At 36.9% G+C, this 25,977-nt stretch overlaps 1 protein-coding gene across 1 annotated transcript; it reads left to right on the forward strand.

Annotated features, from left to right (window-relative positions):
• The first annotated feature begins 20,772 nt into the window (after positions 1-20,772).
• LOC136715783 (uncharacterized) lies at positions 20,773-23,867 on the forward strand. Its single transcript, XM_066693164.1, has 3 exons — positions 20,773-20,949; positions 21,766-21,862; positions 22,565-23,867. Exons 1-3 carry the CDS (start codon positions 20,784-20,786, stop codon positions 22,878-22,880), a joined length of 579 nt encoding a protein of 192 aa, XP_066549261.1. The 5' UTR covers positions 20,773-20,783; the 3' UTR covers positions 22,881-23,867.
• The last annotated feature ends 2,110 nt before the right edge of the window (positions 23,868-25,977 follow it).

The raw sequence follows: 25,977 nt of genomic DNA on the forward strand, positions 1-25,977 counted from the left end.
GTGTAATTTCATTTTGATGGACATAGCTGAACAAAAAGGCAACAATTTACATAAATGGAAACCTCAGACCTTAGCATTGCTACACTTTTTAATGCCTTTTCCTCCAGCATTAATAAACATATCCTCAAACTTTATATATTATATTGTATACATTTGTTGGATGTTGCAGTATTGGCAACTTTTAAGCAGCTTTTAAAGCTTCACCTAAACCAAGATGAATCAGTTCTATCAGTTCACAGAATTAGTGTTGAGTGCCATTGGGTGTGTTAGCCCCCAACCCCTACCTTTGTATTTAAATAAGTTAACTTTTCCACTTCAAAAATGTTCACAATTCAAGGGGAGGATCATGGGTACAAATTGTTTAGAGCGACTGGACTACACTAGTTATTACCTAGATTTGCCTTTATATTCAATTTGCCTCTAGATAGAATCTGATGCTATACAATATTTAATTGGTGGCTTCCTTGCCAATTACTTAAATGACTGTTAGTCATTATTTGTTTGCTTTATTCAGTTCTGAGGGGGTACACTGTAATTAATATCCCTTTAAACACTAAATATAATCCACTGATGTGTGTGTGCGTGTGTGTAGCAGAGGGTTTCAGGTCTTGGGGCAGAAGGGTCAAGATTGCTGACACACCAAACACTAATTGAACAAAATCCTGCACATATGAAAACGGATTAAAACAAATGAGGCCCGAGACTCTCATTAAAACCACAACTGTTTATCACTGATGAAACGGAATCTGTCTTCATTAAGGACATATATATTCTTCAGTTTGTTCAAAAGCGGTTTTGAGCTGCATTACGCACATGTTCAGGTATATGAATGTATGACAGGTTGACTTCAAGAAGGCATGCGCTCTTAATTATGATGAACTGCCAGGAAGGATGTATAAACCAAAGACCACAGTTTAGTGCTGCCTTCAAGGAATTAAGTGCTGCTGAAATGTGTAACATTTACATAAATGATAATTACTATATTTTAATATAGCTGTTGTGCCAGGGGAAAAATTAAAGATGATAAAATAAGGACTTCTGCTTCACTGTCTGCAATGACATGGACTGAAAGTGCTCGCCTGTTCCAAAATGAAAATAAATGGCACCAGAAAGAGTACACAAGTTATTTCACAGAGGCCAAGCTGAGGTCAAATAGAAAACATTCTGTGTGTGATTGGTTCAGCAAAGGTCCAAGAACTCCTTAAAGACCAGTGAAAGCTGATGTAGCCTATATATAACCTACACAGTATCGTAAAGGACAAATGTTTAAATTAAAAGCCTGTTTGAATGCAGTCCAGAAGAAGTGCCTGCAGAGATGTTTGCTTCTGTGTCTTACTTTTAATGTTCACCAGTGCAATTTACACATTGTGGCTTTCACATTCAAACAGTTGTCACTCAAGGAAAAACAATGGCACATTGATTTAGATGTCGCACTGTTTATTTTACCTTGGCTGACAGTGATACGTCGTCTAAGCAGAAGATTAAAGGTTACAAAAAAACAAAAAACAATACATGAATATAAATGTGAATGTAAACCTGGAATGGTATAAGATAGGTTGTAATAATAGGTTTGTGATTGCTGAGTGAAAGATATGCTGGTACTCCCTTTATACTTCATCAAAAAAAGGACACAAATACAGTTTTTTATTGCATCTTGAAATCAGTCTATACAAGTTACATGGCACAACTAACTAGGTTTGTTTGAAAGGGTCACCCTAACAAAAGCTTACACTTACTTAAAGAGATGATGCTATATACAGTTAGGTCCATACATATTTGGACAGTGACACTATTGTCATCATTTTGGCTCTTTACACCAGCACAATGGATTTGAAAGGAAACAATCAAGATGTACTTTAAGTGTAGACTTCCATCTTTGAATTGAGGGTAGTTACATCCAAATTGAGTGAATTGTTTAGGAATTACACCCATTTTTATATGTGGTCTCCTCAATTTTAGGGGCTCAAAATTATTTGGACAAACTAACATAATCATGAATTAAATTGTGAGTTTCAATACTTGGTCGCAAATCCTTTGCAGTCAATGACTGCCTGAAGTCTGGAACCCATAGACATCACCAGATGCTGGGTTTCTTCCCCGGTGATGTAGCAGCCAACCCTGTCCTGTAAGCCAGCAGATTTTACTGCTAACAAAATAAACTAGAAACAAAACTGAATGGGGAGAATGGGAAAAATGGAAAAAAAAAATCTCAATGCACATCCATGCAAAATAAATAAAAATTAAAAGCAGGAGCAAAAGAGAACATGGACTTCCATATGAAGTTATGAATCAGAACATTTTCCCTACCCCCACCCAAAAATATATATGATAAAAGTTATTCTGCTTATAAATACTTCTGGTGTGACTATCTCTTAGTGTTTATTTAATCAATAGGTCCTAACCTAACTACAGGGCACTTGTCTCTCTATAGGAAAAACACACAGCATGCTACATATTTGTATTTCATTCTATTATAAAGCACGGTAAGTGTAATGTTGTATGTGTGTTGTTGTTTTTTTTGGGAGGTTGAGTGCAAGAAATTGTCATTATATAGATAAACATAGTCTGTAAATGGGGTCCATTGTGAAATGTGTTATAAAAATAATTAAAATATGGGTACAATCCTTGAGGAGTCAAATGAACATGAATGAACCCAACAACTGCAGATTTTGACAACAAGAAGCACTAACTGCATTTTTTGGGGTTCATAAATAAAATATTGTTCATACAGGCCATGCTTAGACAACAATAAGTGAAGCTGTGTATTATTTCCCCCCGTCCTCTTTTGCACTGAATGAATAAGCAACTGGATTGTCTTTCATGAAATAGGAAAATGCTGACAGTTTTCTTTTGCACAAATTTGCTCATTAGCTGAGGGTAACAGTGCTTTATACTTTTCTAGATAAAAAAAGGGAATTCTGCAACACCAAGCAGAAATAAAAGAATGAAAATTTCTAAAAAGGAAATAAACATCCCTGTTCCTGATAATTCCCTTCAGTAGGGCACAGAGTGACTTAATTAAAGCAATAAAATATTCTGAATCGATTCCTGTGTTTGTAAGATAGGCCCGGGATGTAATTGATGCTGGCACGCCAGGCTTACGCGAGGATAGTGAATCCTTTTCATAAAGCTGTCAGTTTTATTACAATGGCCATGCAAATATTGGAATAGTCACCATCTTTGTTCTAAGTGCCTAGCAATAGCCTGGACTGACACAGCCCTAGGCTGGAAAATGATCTGGCCAAGTAACTCCTGCTGTTTGGAACAGAAAGCTATGGTTTGCTGCAATCCTCAGTCCTATTGTCTGTTCACAATTTTATATTGAAACCCCAAATGAAGACTATTAGGTTTAACAACTATGTAGCATATATACATGTACAATTGCCCTACAGGTTGATACATAATGTGCTGCATAATGAGCTCCGCTTTTTATCTAATTTTAGCAATTTGTATTTTTTGCAAAAGAAACATCAACATATGCTTCAATTTGATAGCAGTCAAAACGTGCGGTATTAACAGTTATTCCTAGGTTCAAGAGGAGCCACGAAGCAGACGAGACATGATTACTGGCACAGAGTTGTTAAAAAAAAAAAGGTCATGCCGAGTTCCACAGTTATAATGTTTTCAAAGCGTCCGCTGTTTTTATTGGATACACAACAATCTACTGTAACGGAACAGGCCTCTTCACATCACAGAAAGCAGGCATCCTACCAGGAGAATTAGTTATCCTTGTTTCAAAAAAAGAACCTCCCCCTGTAGATTTCACAGTATTCTCTGAGGCTCATAATAACATTTGCAGCAGCCACGTTTTAATAGGCTTTATTCTTAAATCTCTTAAAATATACATTAATTTCATAGCTGCATACGGACAAGGAAATTTAATTGGTAGAAGCTAAACAAGGTCTCCTACTTCTCACTGACTTGAAGCAGAAGATGTGAAAAGTCCATTCCACTGGCTATGGAGCCAATTATCCCTGAAATACCAAATGCCTTATTTAGACCAGGCATGCCTTCTTATCTTTCAAACTACAATATTTCTGATTCATCTCTGTTAACTAGAACCCACTCTGTAATATCTATCAGCAGAGTTCATCTACACAAAGTTTCAAGCTGAACTAATACTGGGGATGCTGTACATAAGTGTCAGTCCACCTAACACAAGAGAGAGGGGAAGGGAGGAGAGGGAGAGAGACAGAGAGAGGTGAGACAGAGAGAGACAGAAAATGATTATTGCCAGTTTTCGAGATTTAAAATTCTAAAAGAAAAATGCTTTAATCCTGACAATAATTATCTTATTTTTGTCATTGTCTTTTTCTTATGCAAAAATAACTGAGAAAAATTGCATTAGATTTAATCAACATCTTCCTGTATTTTTTTTATTTTTTTACAATAAATATTGTGCCTTTTTTAACCAAGACTCTTGAAGCCCTTATTATGCACTCTTAATCCAAACTGTTATGCCTAGACAACAATCCACCTGCTACTCATATAATTACATTGCATTCCATGTACAGTGGTGCACAATGAAAGTACAGCTAATTAGTACCCTTTTACAGTACAGGCCAAATATAGAGCGGTAATGCATGCTTTTAGCGAACAGATGCCACACTTGTTTGAAAAACAAGCAAGCTGGCTTATTTCCCATGCATACATCTGAAAGAAAATGACTGGATTGCCTACGGACACCATGATGTAGGATTTTATATATTCCTCCTTTTGCGTTCAACTGTTCACAGTCCAAGAAGTTATTTAATCAGCTTTCCCTTTTTCATAAAAAGCAGACAACTAATAGGAGAAAATTGTGAAGAGAAAAAAAAAATTGCTGCTCTTTTCTGGGGGTTTTATTATGTCTAGCAATTGGGACTACATGCCGTCACATTAGAAAATGAGTGACATAACAATACACACACTTCTGTGTAAGAGCATTTGTAAACAGAGACAAACTGCTCAGCACACACACAGTCATATGGGTAGGCACACATGGTGAGCACCATTATATCAGATGAAAAAATAAGTGAAGGTAATATGCACAGGGTGGAGGAACTGGACAGGTTGAAGGCCCTGTACTCCTTTCCTTCAGTTCTAAGTGGCCCTGGCCCACAAGTTATAATACAAATCCCTGGATCACAATCACCAGAGATGAATCATGCAAAATAAGTTGAAATCATTGCAAATTAAATATCCTTACAATTTTGAACTATAACATGCTTATTGGCTCCTGACAATACTACATGGTCAGTTCTGCTTTCATAAATCTTTCTTGAATAATGTTGCTTCTCCCTGGAAATCGGAAGACATTTTCATGATACTGGAGTGGGTCTTCGTATATCCCATAAACTGGCCAACACCATCCCTGTATTTGAACCAAATCCCGAAAAAACTTCAAGAATTACAACAGCAGGTCAGCAAACCATCCAACAGCACACTAGAGTAGCTACTAACAAATAGACCCTTCCCAAGAAGATTAGGAAGTAAATAGCATTAAGCTAGAAGATGCCAAAAATGATGTATATTTAGGTAAGTTAATATTATCAACTGAAAAACAGATGTCCCACCTAATTAAAGCCAAAATAAGATGAAATGCTTTTAAAAGGTTAGGTATGATTCTAAAGGGGAAAACTTCCTTTTGGGCCTTAACAATTAAAAATGATGACCAATATGCTGCCTATGCTAACATGTGGATATAAAACCTGGACCTTGATTGCCAAAATGTTACAAAACCTACAATCTCATGAAGAATGAAAGGGTATATTAAAAAAACTAAAAATGTAGAACATAAAATGGCACAAATCAAAAGAACTGATTTCTTAATGATAATATCTATCCACCATCATAAAGCTGTCTGTTGAGAATGTTGACTGGTGTCTTCCTGTGACTAGTTACATCACAACTGAAAAATGTGTATGCAAACCTTTAAAGGATAGCTGGAGATGTCAAGATTTAATTTTATTTAAAACATTTCTAAAAACTTAAACATGTCACATAATTGCTGAATGCAGACAGACCTCAATTTTGAGCCCAAGGAAGAATGTGAAAAGACTTAATTCCAGATAAAACTGGAAAAATTTATGAAATAAAATAAAATAAAATAATCACTAGATAAAACAAAACCTTTCTCATGTTTTATTTCAAATGCAAATGTAATTAAACAAATCATTAGTGCTTTGATACCATCTGCCAGTTTGTGAAGAGGTTTTCACTTACCAACACTTTCTGGTGTGCCTTTTAAGTTGTTTTTCAACTTTATTATTAGAATATATATTGTTGTTCTCCATGCAGCCAAATAAAGAATGCAAATGAGCAAGCTCTGTAGGTCTGATTAATGGATGTGATCCTCACAGGACCATGCAGCTTACAGAATTGGTGTCAGTGAGGTATAAAAACAAACAAATCATTTTTCTGAGGCGGCTTCACAAATTGACATTCATTTTACTCTGTTGATTAAAATCAATTAATTTAAGGCGTACAAGTAAGTGAATGAAACAAATATATGTTTCTGGGCATTCAAGATACAGAGAGCAAAAGGGTAACCCAGAGTATATTGAATATGGACACTAATCCTAATTGTCTGGAATATGCAAAAATGTGGGTGGGGGTTACCTCTGAATTTGAAATTGATTGGATTAAATATTTTGCCAGACCTAGGTTTCAATTAGAAATGACAGGTGTGGTCCATAAAGATGTCACAAGACTAGTTTTCCAAAACAGTAATCAAGTAATAAAAAATGTGGGGTGTAGTAGTAGTTAAGCTTTAAAATAAAGCTTTTGGGATGCTATTGTTTCAAAAGTAATTTCTAACTAGAAATAAAAGTAAAAACTACAGTGTCTTCAATTTTCCATTTTAAATTAGCTCTCGGATAGTTATTATACTGGTTAATTGGAATTATAATGTGCGTATTTTAATGTTTTTAGTAATGTTTTGCTGCTCAATGGAAGATTTCAGATTACCTATAGAATTTATGAATAATGTTACTTTGTTAAAACATTCTGACCTCAATTAAGTTATTGAGCATACACTTGCAAAAACATCCAAAAGACACTAAGGTCATGTACTATGTTTTAATAATAATTTTAATTTAGTTCAGCATACAGACATGGCCGAAAGTATTGGTACCCTTACACTTTAAAAAAAAAAAACTCACAATTTTCTCTGAACTAAGTAGAAACTTACAAAAGTATTTGGTATCCACCATTCTTTATTGCACATTCAGTAGAACAGAAACTTTTCTTTTGATTTATGATGTAACATATTACTTTAAATATTAAAACAAATTAAAATGGCACAGACAAAAATATTGGGACCCTTAACCTAATATTTAGTTGCACAGCCTTAACAGACAATAACTGCAATCAAGCGCCGTCTGTAGATCTGAATGAAATTTCTACTGTTCTCGACTGGTAGTTTGGACTGCTCTTCTTGAGCAAACCACTCCAGTTCTCTCGGGTTTGATGGGTGACTTTTCCCAACTGCGAGTTACAGCTCTTTCCACAATGCCTTGATAGTCTTTTGATTTTATCATGCCCTGCACAGATTCAAGGCACCCAGTGCCAGAGGCAGCAAAGCAACCACAAAACATCACTGAGCCTCCACCGTGTTTCATTGTAGGGAAGGTGTTTTTCTTTGAAAGCTTCATTTTTTTCCTATAACATGGAGTTGCTATGATTTACCAAAAAGCTCTACTTTTGTTTTGTCTGTCCAAAGGACATTCTCCCAGGACTATGGCTTGTCCACATGCATTTTGGAAAACTCCAGTCAGGCTTTTTTGTGTTTTTTGTGACAGCAACAGATGGTGTGACTTGAAACTGTTGCACCTTGAGCTTGAACGTCGGCTTGGATCTGTTTTGAGGTTTTCCTTGGTTCTTTCTCCACCATTCAAACAATCCATCTCTTCATTCTTGGGTCAATTTTCCTCTTGCGGCCACGTCAAGGGAAGATACTAATTAAAAGAGAATGGACTGCTTGAGGTATCACTACAATTATTTCATATAACTTCTAAAGGGTATCAATAATATTGTCCAGGCCATTTTAGAATGTCTTTATAGAATAAGCAAGAATTCAGTTATTTTCAGTTTTTTGTTTTTTTTTGTTCCACTGCAAACCAAAGACATGCATGTATGGATGACAAAAGATATTTTAATTTCAACACTTTTCAGGGCAAATGGTGCATTATTTGAATAACATGCAATGGTACCAATACTTTCGGCCACGTCTGTATATACTTCTTCATCAAATAAAATGGGAAAAGCCTCTCTCTGCCAGATTCTACCAAAGGCCGTGAACTGTGTTAATCAGGTGTGCACAACTCTGGTCTTGGAGGGCTGAATTCTCTTCAGTTTTGCATTTCACTTCAGCTCCTAACTGCCTAATCCAGCTCCAAACACTTCCTAGGCCTTAAAGGAGAAGCCAAATATATATACATGACTTCATTTTTAATTATTGTGGAGTATCATAGGAATTGTGTATAAGGAGTAATTTTTTAAACAAATCACTGTGAGTAATGTGGACAACAGCAGGCTGAGAGATTTTTTTAGCGAAATACAAAAGATACAAAAGAGATTACAACACCGTAATCCCAATAAATCACAAAGCTGGGAATATAAGACATTATTAGTTGAAGAAGATCAGCATTTAAAACATGGCATGGCTCATAGGCTTGACCTCAGTCCCACAGAACACTTCTGGGATGAGCTGAATCAGTAGGACAGGAAAATAACAACATCCAAGAACTCTGAAACAGGATAAATGGTACAGTAGCTGAGTCCCGCCATTTTAACGTCATTCTCTGCATCCTCTAATTTTATGCACTCAGTAATTTCTACTGAATCAATTTATTCACAAACTTGGCTGTCAGTTTTATTTTTGTTTATATGTTGGTTTTCCAAAAAAAAGAAAGAAAAAAGAAAAAAAGCAGGTCAATGCATTGCAGAAATAAAGAAAATAATGAGGCCTAGGAGGTTGTGTGTTAAATTTAGTATCATTTTATTTGTTTCACAAGCAAACAAGTTAAAAGATGCTAGAAAAAGTCAGTACAAGCCAGTTCTAAAAAGATTTAATGAAGAGCCTTAAGCAATTCATGTAAAAAAGGATAGATCACAGTGGAACAGTACTTCTAAGAACCTAAGAGAAAAGTATATATCAGTAATATAACAATAAAACAGCAATAATGTGGCATTAAGATGTATTTAAAGTTTAATACACTACATTTAGCCTTTTATATATCGGTAGCAATGTATTTCTGAAGCAATTCTTGTAATTCATCTCCCCTTAAGCTTCCAGAATTATAAACTGAAACTGAGCCGACCAGTAAACTATTCCAGCCGCCAACAAAATCATCAGGAGCTATAGTCACATTTCTGAAACCGGCACAGAATCTTTCTCTCTGAATGTAAATAAATGTCTACAGTTTGAACAGAGTTTGACAGTTTTCATAAACAGGAGATTTAGTCATAACTATTATGGCTTTTAAATTTGCAATATTTGGGAGAAAACTGCTCTCACTGAAAGGAGTGCTGTGAAATTGAATTAAAGCTGTTACAGGTATTCTCCAAAAACAATTTGAACGAAATGCCATTTAAGGCAACTGGTTCAAACAGAAGAGAAGAGTAGTGGATCACTTTTGTTCTGTTTGTTAAATCTGTCTGACTAACATAACACCTTTATGCCAAGTTTATCACCATTTATCCAGGCCTGTCTTTCGCTGTCACAACATGGATTACAATAATCAACAAAGCAAATGATCTCCTCACCTGAGTGCCGGCGCTCACACACAAATTCAAATTGAAATAGTTTGTCATTAACGTCAGGGAGATCACAGGAAACCCTTTCAGTACTCTCACTACTGATACTATGACATAGCTTCGCTTTAAAGAGACAGTTGAATGTGACAGGAAAAATGCAGCCCAAAAGACGAATTCTAAAAAATATATATCTTGTCAAAATGTGGGCTTTGCGATAGAATTGCCAAGATATTAAAGTCTCAAAGCAGACCAGCCAAATGGAATTGGGATTAATTTGTGTCTCCAGCCTTCCCAATTTATGAAGCTGGATGTGGAGCAAGGATTTATGCAGCATGTTATTGCAGGGGCCCTTGCCAAATTCGAACACCCTGTCCTGCCTGCACATTCACAATGAGGGTGACTTGGTGGCTTGCCAGGGTCTCCAGGTGTACTGAGAATCCAGGTATTATGCTTTGCGGCAGCTACCATGAGCAATTTGTCAATGCCAGCAATATCTGTGTATGTTATATATTGGTTTATAAGCAGAAAAGCTTTTTCTGGGAGCATTAATGCTTACTCCCTTGTCGGAGCTCAAGAAGAGCAGCGTGTGACATAACTGCAGTGAATGCTAGAAATATATAAATATCACACGCACTGCTCTAGACTTCAACAAGGGCATCTGATCCAATGCTTCATACATAATGATTTTAACTCATCCCTGCACCCACTGCATACTGTATAGAGTATTTAGGATACATTTAATAAATGACCAGTTTATAGCAGATTCAGACTTGAAATCACATTTTTAATTTTAATATTTTTTTGTCAACGTTTGCAATTTCCAGTAGCTAATATATAAATGGCGTCATTGTGTAATCTTCCATTAAACATAATTAATTTTGACATTGTAAAATCTAAGTAAGGATCATAAGCCATTCCAGGCATATCTGATTTTTTTCTTGTTCCTTTTCTTCAATATTGCTACTGATCAACATTGAGAGGCAGAACTTTGCAGTTCCCCCCCAGAGAAGGGGAGCTCAAAATAAGACCTGCATGCACTGATTTACTGAGAGAGAATAACATCTAATTAAGAACTCCAGATGAGGAACCTGATCTGATTAAAGCCACTCACAGCAAATCCTTTAACTATACAGCATATTCATTACTCTGGTGTGTAGGTAACCACAAGACAGACTGCTCAACTTTTATTATCAATAACAAAGGCAGAACTTACTTGCACCTATTTCTACACCATTGCAGTTGTAGTCAAAAATATTCACCCGTTTCATTTGAAACAATGTTATCCCATCACTACAACTGTACTGTACGGTTACAGTGCAATTTACACAAACAATCCCTGGTTTACAAGAAAGAACCGGGAAGACTGGTCAAATAAATATTGATAAAACTGTTCCTACTGAAAGGAGTAGAAATCATCAGAAGCCTAGAATAGCTTAAAAAAACCAAAACCCATCATAAGAAATCTATTGTTTTTTTGTATTGTTGTTTTCTCAACTGGTTGGAAACCCAGAGACTTGAAGGAGTTTTCCGACTCTCACCCATGTATCTAACACTGCCTTTTCAGCCCCTTTAAATGAATTTGGATGACAGTTGTAAAAGTGTACGTGTCATAATGTTCCAAAGATCACAAATCCAATTGCACACCCCAGTTCTCTAACCCTACAAGAAACTGGTGCCTCAGGTAATGAGGTAATGTAGATTCTCCAGATCCAGAGTAGAATAGAAAAAATATATCCCTGCTGCAGTCTCTTGCCACAACACAAGCTTAATGAAAATACTTTGTGGTCAAAGGTGGCTCCCACACACAGCTCGTCTTACTCAAGCTCTGTCTAATACATTATTATTACAAGCTCTCTGGAAGCAATGAGAGGAGAGATTTGACCAGATGTTAAAGTGGAAACTTCAGTAATTTAATACAGTGTAACTCCTGTTTTATAGCCAAGGGGACCATCCAACCGGCTAATGTTGTTAAAACATGATTAGATTATTAAAGCTTCTCCACCCATGCTCTGAAATATAACAACACTGTGTGGTGTCAATTGATCTAAACAGGGCAGGGGGGAGAAAAGGAAAGGAAAGACAAGCTTCTAACAGTCCCAAGGCCAATGCAGATGAGTTCCCTTCGAACAATGGCTGAAAAATAATGCTACGGCTACATGAGGCTGCTGAGAAAATGGATGACTGCAGCTGTATCCAATACCACACTCCCTTGTGTTGCATGGGAACAGATAACTTTCTAGTGCAGTGTTTTTGTTAAGAACCGGTAATGGAGAAAGAGTAGAATTAGTCTGCGGAGATCAGTGAAAATGAGGTAAAGGCCACCGCTGAAGAACTCGGGCGGGAAATAAATAAATAAACAAACAAACAAACAAATTAAATGAGGCAAACAAAGTGGAATTCCACATTACTTTCAGTCTCTCAGCTTCCACAGAGGCGGCACTCGACTTAAGGGAATCGATTCTGCAAAGCCCATTTGATTCCCATGAATGGATGACTTCCTAAAGAACAACGACCGTTTTGTTTTTGTTTTTTTTTAAAGCTGGGAATTCGAGAATATTGTAAACCACTATCTGACAGATAATTTAAAATAGTAGAACCTGTACGTCTGCAGCACTTGCCATGCATGGTCAATACAAAAAGGTGCAGTGGGGGATTTATTGGAGATTACACCCCCCACCCATTAAATGACAGCTCTTAGAAAATGGGTTCCTCAATTACAAACACCAAAGCACATTTTGTTTTCAGGAATTTGAAACTGAATTAGTACTGAGCTCTATGCTTTCACATCATTAAGTTTACTAAAACAAAAAAAAATCAAACACTGCTACACACACACGGACACACACACAAACATGCACATGTACACAAAGCTTCAGGTTTCTTGTTACCTTCATTACCAAGTCAGAGAATGTTGTTATTAACTTCAGCACACCTGCCAAAGCAATTTAGATTATTATATTTTCTTAAAGCAAGGAATCTGGCCTAGTTTCACTAATGATGGACAGAAAAAAAACACCTTGCTAATGTTACAAGAGTCAAATCAAAGCTTATTGCTCTGATAGATCTTCTGCATGTCAGAATTCTTTCTTGCTACTTTTACTGGAATGCCTTTACTTTCAGGGGAACATTGAGGTGATTGTCATGACTTTGAATGCTTAAGTACAGACAAGATTTTCTCCTGAATAATGTGGGGAGATGCGTTCTGGAGAAGGACACCGAATATTCCAGAGGTTCTCACGGTACAGTGATTTACTTGACACAAAATGTTTGAGGAAAAAACACTTCTTAGAGCTGCAGAAAAACTCATCATAGACGCTTATGTAGGATAATAATTTCTGTAACAGTAAGTTTGAGCAATTTGTCGCCTGCCTGACAGTGGCCAATCAAGCATAGGTCAATCTTTGTGGTGAGGGTGTCACCGTGCAGTAGCTTTCTGAATAACTAACTGACTGATAAAAAAAGACACATTTCAGATAAGAATAAATAGATGCCGGCCCAAACCGTTGTCTCTTTGACCTTTCTATGATCTGTTTATGGAACCGGAGTGTTATTTCTAATCAGGCTTATATTTTCTATAAACTGCAGTCAGGGGTAATAAACTCAATACTGTAAAACCCATATCCCTTTGCATTGGTTGCACAGAAGACTTTGCTGCAAATTACTGAGATTTCCACAGTAGGATGATGGGTAATGCAAGGGCAGAGGAGAGACAATAATGCCCCCTAGTGGGAAGGAACTGTCATCAAAGTCATCAACATTATTTTTTCTGACCTGTGAAAAACCTTAATCAAGTAAGACATCATCAAGAGTGAGCTCAAACATACAAACAAACACCAAAAGTAGTAAAGGTTATCTCCAAATGTGTACTGCAATAGTTGCCATGTTTGGCCTAATCTTGCCTGAGTTAATAAAGCTTTGGAGGTCCACATTGTAAAAATACCTAGTATGACTGAATATGTATTAGGTTCAAAATATCCACTGTTAATCACAACATGCTTTAGGCCTACATCAAAACTAGTTATAACAAAGAGGACAGATGTTCAGATTCCAAACACATTGTCTAAGGAGGACCTCATTGTATGTTGCAGAACTGACAAGTCTGACTGAAGCCATGTCATTCCTGTGTGGATCTGTGATAGGAGGACACATTACATTACATTATTTGTCATTTAGCAGACACTCTTATCCAGGGCAACTTACTATTTGTACCCATTTATATAGCTGGGCATTTTACAAGTGAGGTACCTTGCTCAAGGGTACAACAGCACTGCTCCACCCGGGATTTGAACCCACACCCTTCCAGTTATGAGTCTTTGTTGGGGAAATTACTACTATAGTAACACAGCGTTTCCCACAGAAATTTCCATGCAGGGCAGTCTGGTACTGAGTAACATTACCTGGATACAGCTGAAAACTGTTACTGTTACATAATTTGTAGGTTCAATGTTTCTGAATAAGCTACTGTATATTAGCTAGTACGATGTTACAAAGCGACTGATTGTAATTGCATAAAAAGCATCAATGTACTGGCAGAGAATATATTAATAATTTATGCTGCACTTTAAATAGAAATGTGTGATTATTTCATATTCCTAAAGAATATGTCTGTTTTTTGTTTACTGCACATTTGCAATGGAAATGACTCTAGCGTCCAGGGCTGGACATGTGGAAACGGGGCATAAATGTGCACACCATTGGGCAATTTAGATCATTTGTTTAATTTGAACTTTAACATTATTTGTATGGTCCCCTGAGAACTAATATTTACTTGGTATATTTTGAAGAGTAACTTTTTTTGTTAGGCTATCATCTTTAATTCTTAGACCAGGATAATGTAATATGTGACAGCATAATTGTGGTTGCTCAAACCTAAGCTGGTGTTGCAAGTGGCTGTAATAATTTAGATATAAAAATGTACAGGCAATAAAAAAAAAGGTATGCTTTGGGAAATATTTCGGTTTTAGGAGTGGCACATCTTCTTGTGCGGCCCCCTATCCCATGCAACTTCTGGAAACTGGACCCTCCATCACCAAAACTCTGTGAATCCCTGGCGTAGCGAAGGTTGAGCACCCAACTTCAACTTAGAAAAGTGCACTAACTTTTATCCCAGTTGATACAAGACCTGCAAATTATTTCACATTTTAACCAAGCAATCTTGTGCATTTCTGTTCTCTTCTCAGACCTCAGTCTCTACCCACAGTACACTTTATTTAGCCTTAAGATAACATGACACTCTCCAGCGCGCAGAACATGTAGCGCAGCTCTCCTGTCTCAGAGCTACATCGCTAGCAGTACAACAGTGCACGACGCCTGGAGAATACGAATTGTTTTCAGATATTGAATTAAAAGTCCTGAATTATAAATGATATATAAATTGGAGCTGGCTGAATTACTCATTATTCCCCATTAGCAGGTCACAGCCTGAAGAGAAACTCACCGTCGCCAGCCTCACTGCGCCAGCTTCCTCAGTGTCGGTGCCGCGGGTCCAGGCCGCCTGCTTCTGGAATATTCTTCAAATGTTGCAAACACCCGCCGCTGATACAGTTTATTTTTTTCCTGCCATTACAACGGGTTACTTTTGATGTTACTGAGCAGTTGCTAGAGATTCAGGTGCTCTGACTTTCTTCAGCCGTGTTCACCAGAGGGGACATGTGATTCCACCTGTAGGGCGCCTCTGAGGAAACGTCTCATCATCATCCAGAGGCTTGGTGCGTTTTGCTGAGGTAGAAAACCTCAGGCATTTACATTTGATAGTGCGAACTTGTGACAACAGCCGGGAACAGGTCTGCTAAGACATAAATAATACAATGATAATAAGAGTAAATTTGACGCGCGTACAGCGGCACACGGACGTTGCTCCCTCACCTCGGCCTGCGAGCCGTCGTGGGATTGAGTAACTGGTTGACATTGCGCATGCGTGGTGCCTAAACACGCGTTTCCCGACGCAGTTCTTTTATATGTGTGTGTGTGTGTGTGTGTGTGTGTGTGTGTGTGTGTGTGTGTGTGTGTGTGTGTGTGTGTGTGTGTGTGTAAATAATGTACAGATTACCTATATAGAACACAGCATAAATCAACAGTACATACTCAGACAAGGAAAGACAAGATAGGCAGACAAGGCAGGAAGGCAAGCTGAAATGCTAATCTTATTTCAACATCGAGTGCCTTTCTCTCTCTCTCTCTCAAACTCTTCTTTTGATTATTCTAAACACTGTATGTAGAACATTTTCTTCTTTTGACAACTTTTCTGGAGTTTTGGGTATATTTCTATTACTATCGTATATACTGCCTAGCCAAATAAATACAAATCTAAATGAGAATCAGGTTTTTCCAAGCATAAAATTTAGACAGATAGATATATAGATAGGTAGGTAATACAGTACTTGAGAACAAATCTATGAAGTGAGGCAGTTTAGGGGACAAGTGGTATGGTAATGCTCACAGAGGGGGGGCGGGGGAATGAAAAAGTATATAATTCTGGTCAGTTGCTCATCTTTTGTGCATTCACACTTCAGTGACTTGGTGCTTTGGTAAGGGGATGTGCTTTGGTCTTTGGAGCCATCAATACAAAATCAAGCTTAAGAGCGTGGCACACTAGTACATGCAATTGGTTTCCATTTGCTACCAATTATTCTTGAGAGTTGGACAGGTGATGTATTTTGAAGAAACCTAATGAAACTCCAAAACCCATGGGGTGGGGACTGGGGGGCTGCCTGCTTGCTTATTCCAAATCAAACTGCACTGCAGAACATAGCAAAAGGAAACATAATCCTTTGATCATTTGATAGCTTTAGTTGATTTCTACTGAAACACACCCTGCTGTTTTGATGTAATGTTTTGGAGGAAAGCAAATTGATAAGTCAGTTAATCTTTAAATGCTTGTAGAACATAAAACGTTATATTGAATTCTATATTCCGCCCTACAATGTTTGTTGTTGCATGCAAGTCACTGGAAACAAAGACATCTGCCAAATAATAATAATAATAATAATAATAATAATAATAATAATAATAATAATAATAATAACATGACATTAGCATTTAAACCATAGACTTGGCTTACTTGCACATAATGGTAGCTGCTGTTTCTAAACATCACTTAATCTCCTCTATAATACAGTTCTTCCTCTAAGGAACCAGTGGCTTTCAGTAACCCAGACTTTTAATAATATTTTAAATTGATCTGAACAAAATACATTTTTTTGTCATAGTAAAATAAATTAAATAAAACAACATCATCATTTTGTAAAACATGCTGATAACAGTCACAGATCTTCCTGGTTTCTTCTTCCTGATGACACCACCACCTAGAAATGCAAATAATGCAGGTGTTCAAATCTTACTCATCATGCTTTTAAAATAATTAGAAGATTGAAGAAAAGGGGGAAAGATTATGTTACTAAGTTTCTCTTAAACTTTCACAATCAGTATTGTATTCTAATAATTTAAACATTTTCAAAGAGACTCATAGAGATAAATCTAATATAAATAAATCAGTCAAGATCTTGTGAACATTTTTAATCTGCATCACACCTTTCAAACTTGTTACAAATACAAATACCCTTGTTACAACAAGAGTTTGAACACCATTATGAAAACAGTAAGAAACATTTTTTTTTAATCTAGCTGAACTGATTACATTTAATACAAACACACATACAAATAGAATTTCAAAATATAGTTGCTGTCCTGTGTCCTGTCCCATTGTACTCTTATCAGCACTTTTTTCCACTTGAACACATTTAGTGTTTGCCGTGGAAACAAATGTAAAAAAAACATTGCTCTGCTTCTAAAACAAAACCAAAATTCAACAGTGTCATGAAATATAAAAATCATTGTATAGAACATCATTTCTGACATGTCAGTGTGCTTCCGAGATGAGAAAGAAATATTCCCCAGGCGTCATTGGAAATTCCAGTTCACCTGAAATCTGGAGCGTGTTTGCATTTCCACTGCACAGCCAAGAAAGAAGCCAATCTGTTTCAAAATTTCCACTTCACCTAATGCCTCCATGTCCTGAAGTTACTCAGCAGATTTCAAATTCCTATGTGCAATATTAGGATGTTGAGCAGGAACATTGCTTAATTAATGTGCCATTAAAAAGATCTATTATACACTGTGTGGGTTTTATAATGTCACACAGATACATTAGATGTCTAACACTGGTTACACACTCCAGTTTAATAGAGGTGACAGACATTTTGGGACTTGTCACCTTCAGGGCCTAGAGTTTTGCAAAGCCTTTGGCGTAAGAAGTCAGTCTTTTTTCAACAGAGCCAGTGAAATGCCACCCATCAAATGTCTATTCAAATTGTGTCTCATAGATGCCCTCCAGAATTAAAAACATGTTCATGGTGGGATATTTAGGCCTCTTATTTTATTTTACATACCGTCACTATTGATGTGATTCAACCCTGCACACCCACACTGACTTGAAAGAATCCAAGACATGTCATTCAAATCCTGCTGTCAGTCTGGTCCTTTCCTGACACAGTGTAAATCGATCATACAATCTGCAGATGATTAGCATGGCTCAAAAATATGTGGACAAGGTCACAAGGAAAGGATTGCACCTACTGGTCCACCAATACTACTTGTAGAAGCATAGAGAGATGTTCATGTTCTCTGTAATGACAAGAACAATTATCTGCCACTAGAATTACAAAAATCAAAAGCAACGCATTATCCAGGCGACAGACACAGAAAACTGCATTCACTTCGGTACAGGTGCAGCTGTAATTTTCCTGGATGCATGTCTCCATCCCTTCTCGAATTAAACAATTATGCAGCAAAGTGTGGGACACGTACCCTATTCCTAGAGCGTGCGTCTGTGTTGCTCGGGGATGTTGTTTCAGAACGCAAGAATGCAAAACAATGAAGCATCTGGTGTAGTTTCATCTGTTATTTATAAACTGGGGCCCAGTGGTTCCCTGACTGGGATGTGGACCCAGGCCGCACATAAGCTAACAGGATCTGCAGAAATAAATCCTCTTACCTCAAAAAAACAGGAGCATATAGACAGTTGGATGTCTGTCTCTCCAATATAACTCATGTATGGGTATATTGGACCAGTAACTAGAAAGCATGTCGCTCACGGCTTATGCTGGCCTAGTAACATTGACACAGCATTGGCACAAAAACGCCAAATTAGCATTGCCCACAAAGCCACTAGGGACCCACCAAATTAGCTAGGTTGCAATGGGAATAGCTACTAGGAATAGTAATGCATGGTTTAATTAACAGTTATTTATTTGCTGAAGCCCTTACCCAGGGCATATTATAGTGGTCACAAAAACAAGTCTCTAGCTGAAGTAACTTGAACAAGAAAATTGTGCAAAATACAGTGCAGTTTCATATGTTGGTATTGTTGGTAAGAGTTACATGCTGATCAAATTTGGAGGGTGAACTTGGAGGCAATGAAAGCACGCCCAGGAAGAAATAAAATAATAATAATAATAATAATAATAATAATAATAATAATAATAATAATAATAATAATAATAATAATAACTGTCATCTCTGAAAAGGAAAATCCAAGATTCAGTTTGAGTTTTTCCAGCCTTTCCTTTTGTTCAACAATGTGACAATGCTTTGCAAAACAAGTGAGTGATTATTTAAATTTAAAACAAAATGTCTAAAACTATCTAAAAAAAAATGTATACCATATTTGGGGAAATTTATTAAGAAACATCAATATTGTCAATTATGTTATATTGTCAGATTAAGGTTGCATGCTCCCATTATCTGTATGGAGTCAGTGAGTTAAGTGAAGTTAGGTAAATGTGCCATCTATACTTAAAAAAAACAGTTTGGGTTGCCAAAGATATATGTCTGAGATATTACAAGAGTTGCCCGTTCATAAGACTGCACCCCACGGGTATGTATATAATATCCATTAAACAAGAAATCTCCAGGAAATACCTAGAGGAAATCAAAATTAGATGGAGAAGTATATGAAAATAGGGAACTTTGTGGAACGAACTTCGAGAGGCCTTCATCCAGTGGCAGCTCTGCATTGGCTGAAGATGATAATGATAGATGTTTTTGAAATATGATTTATGACCATCCAGGGTACTAAACGGGAACAACCTCTCACCAGTGCTGTGGAAGAGAAATACAATAAAAGTAATGAACATTCTGACTGAAGACTGCCCATCAGTTAAATGCAATTTCACATCTAATGATATTACATTCAACCTTAACCATTTGTCAAGTTGAAAACCTTCTGTACACACGGAAATCCTCGCACTAATGAGACTTCAAGGCCTGCCTGTAGCAAGAACCATCTTTCTAAACATAAATTAATAAATAACTCGGTTTTAAATCTGAATTATGTCAGCATAACTAATTTGCCACACAATAACCTCTCTGCTTCATTCTGCTTTTGGGAAAAACAATTGCATAAGTTCCTTGCAGCATTTCAGGCACTGTGAAATTACCCATGAAAGACTGAAGAATGCTGCCTTTGTTTGTTCCTTGTCAGTACCGTCAAAGCCTGTTATCCATAGTTACACCACTGCATGAGTGAAGAGCCAACTTCAACTTCAAAAAGTTTGTCGATTTCTCCCTGTTATAACAGAGAGAAACTGCAGAGCGATATCTAAATGTGACGCACATAAGGAAGCAAATATAATAACAGCACCTTGTGTACTCATGTATTTATGAATGTTAAGTAAGCACTTTGCTTGTGCTACCAATTGGCATTTCCTACTGGAACAAACTGGTTGTTGAAAATCAGTAGCAGCAGCAGAAGGAAAAGAACAAAAAGAACTCCAGTCTTTAAAAACAAATCATGAAAAACTAAAAAGATTGACAATTAGTCCATATTGAGAACACCACAAATATTGAACCTCAATGTCCTCAATTCCAAGGCCTTATATGGGAGCTGCAAAGCTGCTGTCATAAGCGTTCCTATTGGCCCTCTGCATTTTGTTTGTCAAAGATTGCATGAATAATCCGTAAAAACAAGGACAAGAAGAGAGGATAAAGGATGTGACCGACAAAAGAAAGAAGTTTCCAAGGCAACAAACGCAGGCAAGTTCTGTCACATGTCTTTTGCCATTGAAATCCCTCCGTTCGGACTCATTCTAATTCATTTGAGCTTTTCCAATGGCAACATGAGCGGTAACGTCAGTGCTACTGCGTCTGTCCTCACTCCCAATAGAAATGCCAATCTGGAGACAACCAACAGGGATCTGGATGATGCTATCTATGGTGAGTGAACAGTTACTGTCTCTCGCGCTAGTCTCGGCTGATAGTTTGCTTAGTTTTGCTCACAGACGCTTTTAGGAACTTATCATTTTGTTTAACTTACCAAAGTCAAAAGGAAAGAGTTGTCCAGATTCCCTTCTTAGTGTATTCTGACACTGAGACTGATGGCAAATGACTTAACTGGAAGTGTAACAGAAATGAACAGCCTTTTTTAATAAATATTTAAATAAACTGACACACCATTTAAAAAAAAACAAAATTGTTCTCAATGTATAGTTATTTTGCATAAGCTGGAAACAAGGAAAGGTATATTTATTTTTTATTATCTTTGACTTTCGTACCCCAATATGACACTACATGTTAAAACATAACAGTATGCATAAAAATCATATTGTGCTGGTTTCAAGGTGACTTTTAAAGATATGATTTTAACCAATAAAGCTTTAGAGACTTGTGACTGCATTAAATACATTTCCTACAAACACAGCTGTTTAACACTGTGACTAAGCTCCAGCTTTTCTCGAGAGTATATCTATTCTGGTCTATTATTTGAGCCTGTTAAAAGACAACAGCATGCAATATTTAACTGGCATATGATTGAAGATTTGAGTACTGCTGACAGTTGCCTTACCACACATTAAAACAACACCAAAAACAGACATTGCTGCTAATATTATAATAATAAAAAAATATATATTTAAGACGTATCTTTATAGTTCCAGTCATCATGCTTAATTACACACACAATTATTATTATTATTATTATTATTATTATTATTATTATTAATATCAATGTATATTTTTGTACTTTCATTGCAGAATTCAAAGTCTTTAACATCACTGTGACCTCCCTAGCCCTGTGTATCCTGATCTTCACTGGGATTTTCTGCAGCGTCTCTTATCACAATCGAAGGAGGTATGGCGTAGCGTAGTGCTCTACTCATTTTTCTTTTGATTCAGTTGGGTCACCCCTAATTCCACATGTTACACCTCAAACATCATTTCCCTATATTCATATATACATTTCTCTTTTCTGTGCAAGACCTACGCTATAAGCAGCCTCTTTAAAAAACAATAAAAAGTTAAATCATGCATTAGAAAAGCTGCCAACACACAGATCAATCTTTTTCTCTATGTTAAGCAATTGCCTTGATTGGAGTTGATATAAGTCGTCACTGGCTGCCAAACTGTCTGGAACACATACTTGGAAAAAACTAAAACAAAAGGATTGTAATGAAATGATTATTATTATTATGTGATCTGCAGAACTGAATAAAATCTTTGTCCACTCATATGCTGTCCACTATTCTTGGTAGCAGTCTTTGCAACACACCTGGATAGATTCTGCAAAGATGAGTCTCTCTTGGCAAACACACAACTTTATTGTCAGACTTAGATTTCATGCAGTGGAATTGCCCTGCAGTGAATCACCTTGGCCCTTTTCTGCTAGGCAGCTGGGAAAGCGGGGCTGGTATTGTGGCGACACCGTGCTGCCCATAAAAGGGCTTTTATCTTTTTGTTTTTGTGAAGCAGCACTGTTGCGCCATTGAAATAAAGAGTTGAATAGCTCTCCACTTAAAAAATTACTCGGATTGAGCTCTTCGTTGCTATTTCACAGGCAACACAGACAGGCCAGGGCATACGAGGACACTGTGGCCCGCGAGAACCTAAAGAGCCCGGTGGACATCAAAGCGGTGAAGAGGACCCACAGCCTGCGTAACCCATTATCCTGGCTGAGAAGGCAGGACACGTACAAGGAGAACTCCCAGATCTACTTCATATACAGCAACCCTCTCGCCACCGCTGAAGACAGCGTGGTCACCACTGAGGGAGAGCCGATTGTCTTCGAGAACATGCTAATGCAAAGCGATAGCCTCAAAGATACCGCAGGAGGTATCATTCTTGACCCGTCCACATTTTATATGCAACTGTAGGATACAATTAGGATAGATAGATAGATAGATAGATAGATAGATAGATAGATAGAGGCTTGTTGCCATCAAATAGTGTGGAAAACACTTCCAACACATATTTCCTTCAGTGCTCTCTAGTGTCAAAACAATTGACAACAGCACAATGCTTGACAAAGCATGAGGGAAAAAGCAATCTCAAATATTCTCTTAGCTCCCTGAGCCTACACAACATGGGCTGTGAGAAGCTGGAACAGCAAGTGTCTTTTATTTCTTTCTTTTTTTTCAATATTAGGTTCAAAGCTTTTTGAACCACCCTCATGCATTTGTGAAATGGGACTTTGGTTCATACATGCATACACTGGTATATTTCTAAAGCAGAAGAGCAAAGTGGAATTTTTTAAATTTTAAATATTTTAAATCCAAGTGTTATTATACTGACAATTTAAAAAGCCTGAACCTATTACTATTATGAATAGGAAACATGTAAGATAATAGGTGGGACTGAGGATTGTGAAACAGTCACAGATGTAATAACCCAAGATGTAATGACATTATGGCAGCTAATTGAATATCCAAGATTTCTGTAAAAAGTGTACATACAAAGGAAATAGAATAAGTCTCTTATCTGACACAGTTTAGTGTGCTTTTAATATAACCCATAAGAAAATATTTTAGTTTTTTACAGAATGGTTTTTAACAGGTGCATGTTAGTTTCCCCTGTTAACCTGTGGAGAGCAACATGTTTTAATGTGGATAATACATAAGAAGTACTACAAATAATACTTGACTACATCTAGTTTGTTAATTTATATGTTCTTGGAAGCTCTACTTATTGGATATGTGAAGAAACTGCTCATATTTCACATGACAAATAAATACTGTATGTTCTTTTGTAAACATTTTTCTTGTTCTTCCACCTCATTCAAGTACTCCTGAACTACACAATCTCTAAATTCAACTATCTGAACTATGTCCTCAGCAAGACTAATAAATACCAACAAAGTGTAATTGACTTTTTTTCTGTTGATATGTTCAAATTACAGAAGAAATCGAGTGCCCTTTGTTCATGGGTTTTGCTTAAAAGAGTCGGTGCAAGTAGTTTTGAGATGCAGGGGTTTGAGCATCATCGATAGAAAGGTTCTGTCACATGTAATCAGGGAAAGAAAAATGTCTTTACTCTCAACTCCCACACTCCCTGAACAATTTATGTCAGGAAGTCTAGAAAATGGCCCTGTATGGTTTCCTGTAAGTGGCGAGAAAATTCTGCTAAATGTAGTTGTAAGCAGAATTAGGTGAGTACCTCGGGGTAATCAAATGATTTAAACAAACATTAAGAAACAAATTTGAGCATGAAGCTAAAATTACATGCAGGTAACACATTAGATTTAAAATTTGCATTTATCAGCTATTCAAACTCAGAATATATTAATTTGGTAGTGAGTAACTTTTACTAATGACTTGTTTCATGGTGACAGTGAATGTTTTGTAAATGTACATCCTCATGTTAATGCCTTGTTTATAAGAAGTGTTCTCCCAGTTTCTGTATGAAACAGCTAATTTTATACATATACAGCTATACCCACGCTGTGCATGACTCTGCTATGCACGGATTCGTTATAGCACAAATTGAATTAATTAATTTTCAAATTAAATTTTGAAAAGCATTAAAATAGCAAATGTTAGTAAAACACTTGTCTTGTATAGATAGATGGAATAGCTGCCCTTGAATAAAGTGTTGACAGTGGTAGATACATTTAGCTGCATTATGTTAGTTATGTTAATAAGAACAAAAGATAATTATAATGAAAATAATGATAATGGGCACAAAACAAGAGAAGGTGCCTAATTGGATATGATAAGCACACATCCACATAGAAACATATTGTGACACATATTGGGGCATGGTACATAAAGGGAGATATATGAGAAAGGCATCAGCTCCTCACTGCACGCACCGACAGCTAATTACCCACTCTCATCAAACTCACCTGTTTGGGAAGCAAAGATCTATGGGCGATATGGAACTGCCAGCTATAAAATGGCCGCTCGTCTATTGTATCAGTTCATTGTACCAAAAGGGAAGGGCCGTACCGTACTTCAGACTCGATGACTGGACACTTAATTGGCGAGTCTAATCACTGCACTTCAGTGTGTTGCTTCTCCTTCTCTTCCCTCATATTTAAATGTCATTTCATTATTTCGAGTTTAAATGTATCCAATTTGACTGTGCCTAGTTCAAACAGTCACAAAATAGCCCCAAATGCACACCTCTAGGCTGAGTTAACGGCCAGTACGATGAACAGAGTTCTGAGTCCGCTTCGTTTATTTAGACTACGGAACATTAGCCATTAACATTGTGTCCGATAATTTAGATTGCTCATAAGCATAAACTAAGGTCTTGTGCAACAACCCAGATGCCTTATTTCTCAAAATTGTATAAATATATATGGGAAAACCAGCAGGTCCTGCATCATCACCAGATTGTGGAATAGAATAGCTTCTTCTGTATCAGCCATGGTGATAAATTCATCCAAATCATTCCTTTGAGTTGTTACTAATTAAAAGTAGTTTATCTAAGAATCTGTTGACTTGGTCTATGTTATTTGAGCATGTAAATATTTAGAATCTTTTTAAAAGTTTTTTATTCCTGAATAGCTGCTATATGATATACAGGATGTCAGTCATCAATCTACGCAGCATCCTGCCCGATTTATCCTTTTTGCTTAGAGATTATTGCGTTGAGAGAGGAGTGAGCAGCTGTTAGTTGCTTCAGTACTTCTCCTGATGCATTTCTATAAAAAAGACTTCTCTAGCTCCATAACTACTTGCATTAGCATTTAATAGCATTTTTCTTCCTTTTAGTGGAGTATGAAATAATCATTCCTCTCATACTGACCTTAAATGCCTCCCATTGTAACCATTGGGTTCAAATTACCGATGTCATTCCAAGTGTCAAAATGTTAATTCAGAAACTCATTGAATTTGGCGTCAGCTAAAAGTGTTTAGTCTCCAGTACGCCAAGCGCTCCGTTGGGCGAAGGGGGGAGAAAGTCATCTGCACAGGGGCGTGATCAGATATGACAATGTTTCCAGTTGTACGGGTTTTTAATACATTTTTT

This window comes from Amia ocellicauda, chromosome 20 (genome assembly GCF_036373705.1).
Source record: "Amia ocellicauda isolate fAmiCal2 chromosome 20, fAmiCal2.hap1, whole genome shotgun sequence".
Taxonomy (NCBI): domain Eukaryota; kingdom Metazoa; phylum Chordata; class Actinopteri; order Amiiformes; family Amiidae; genus Amia; species Amia ocellicauda.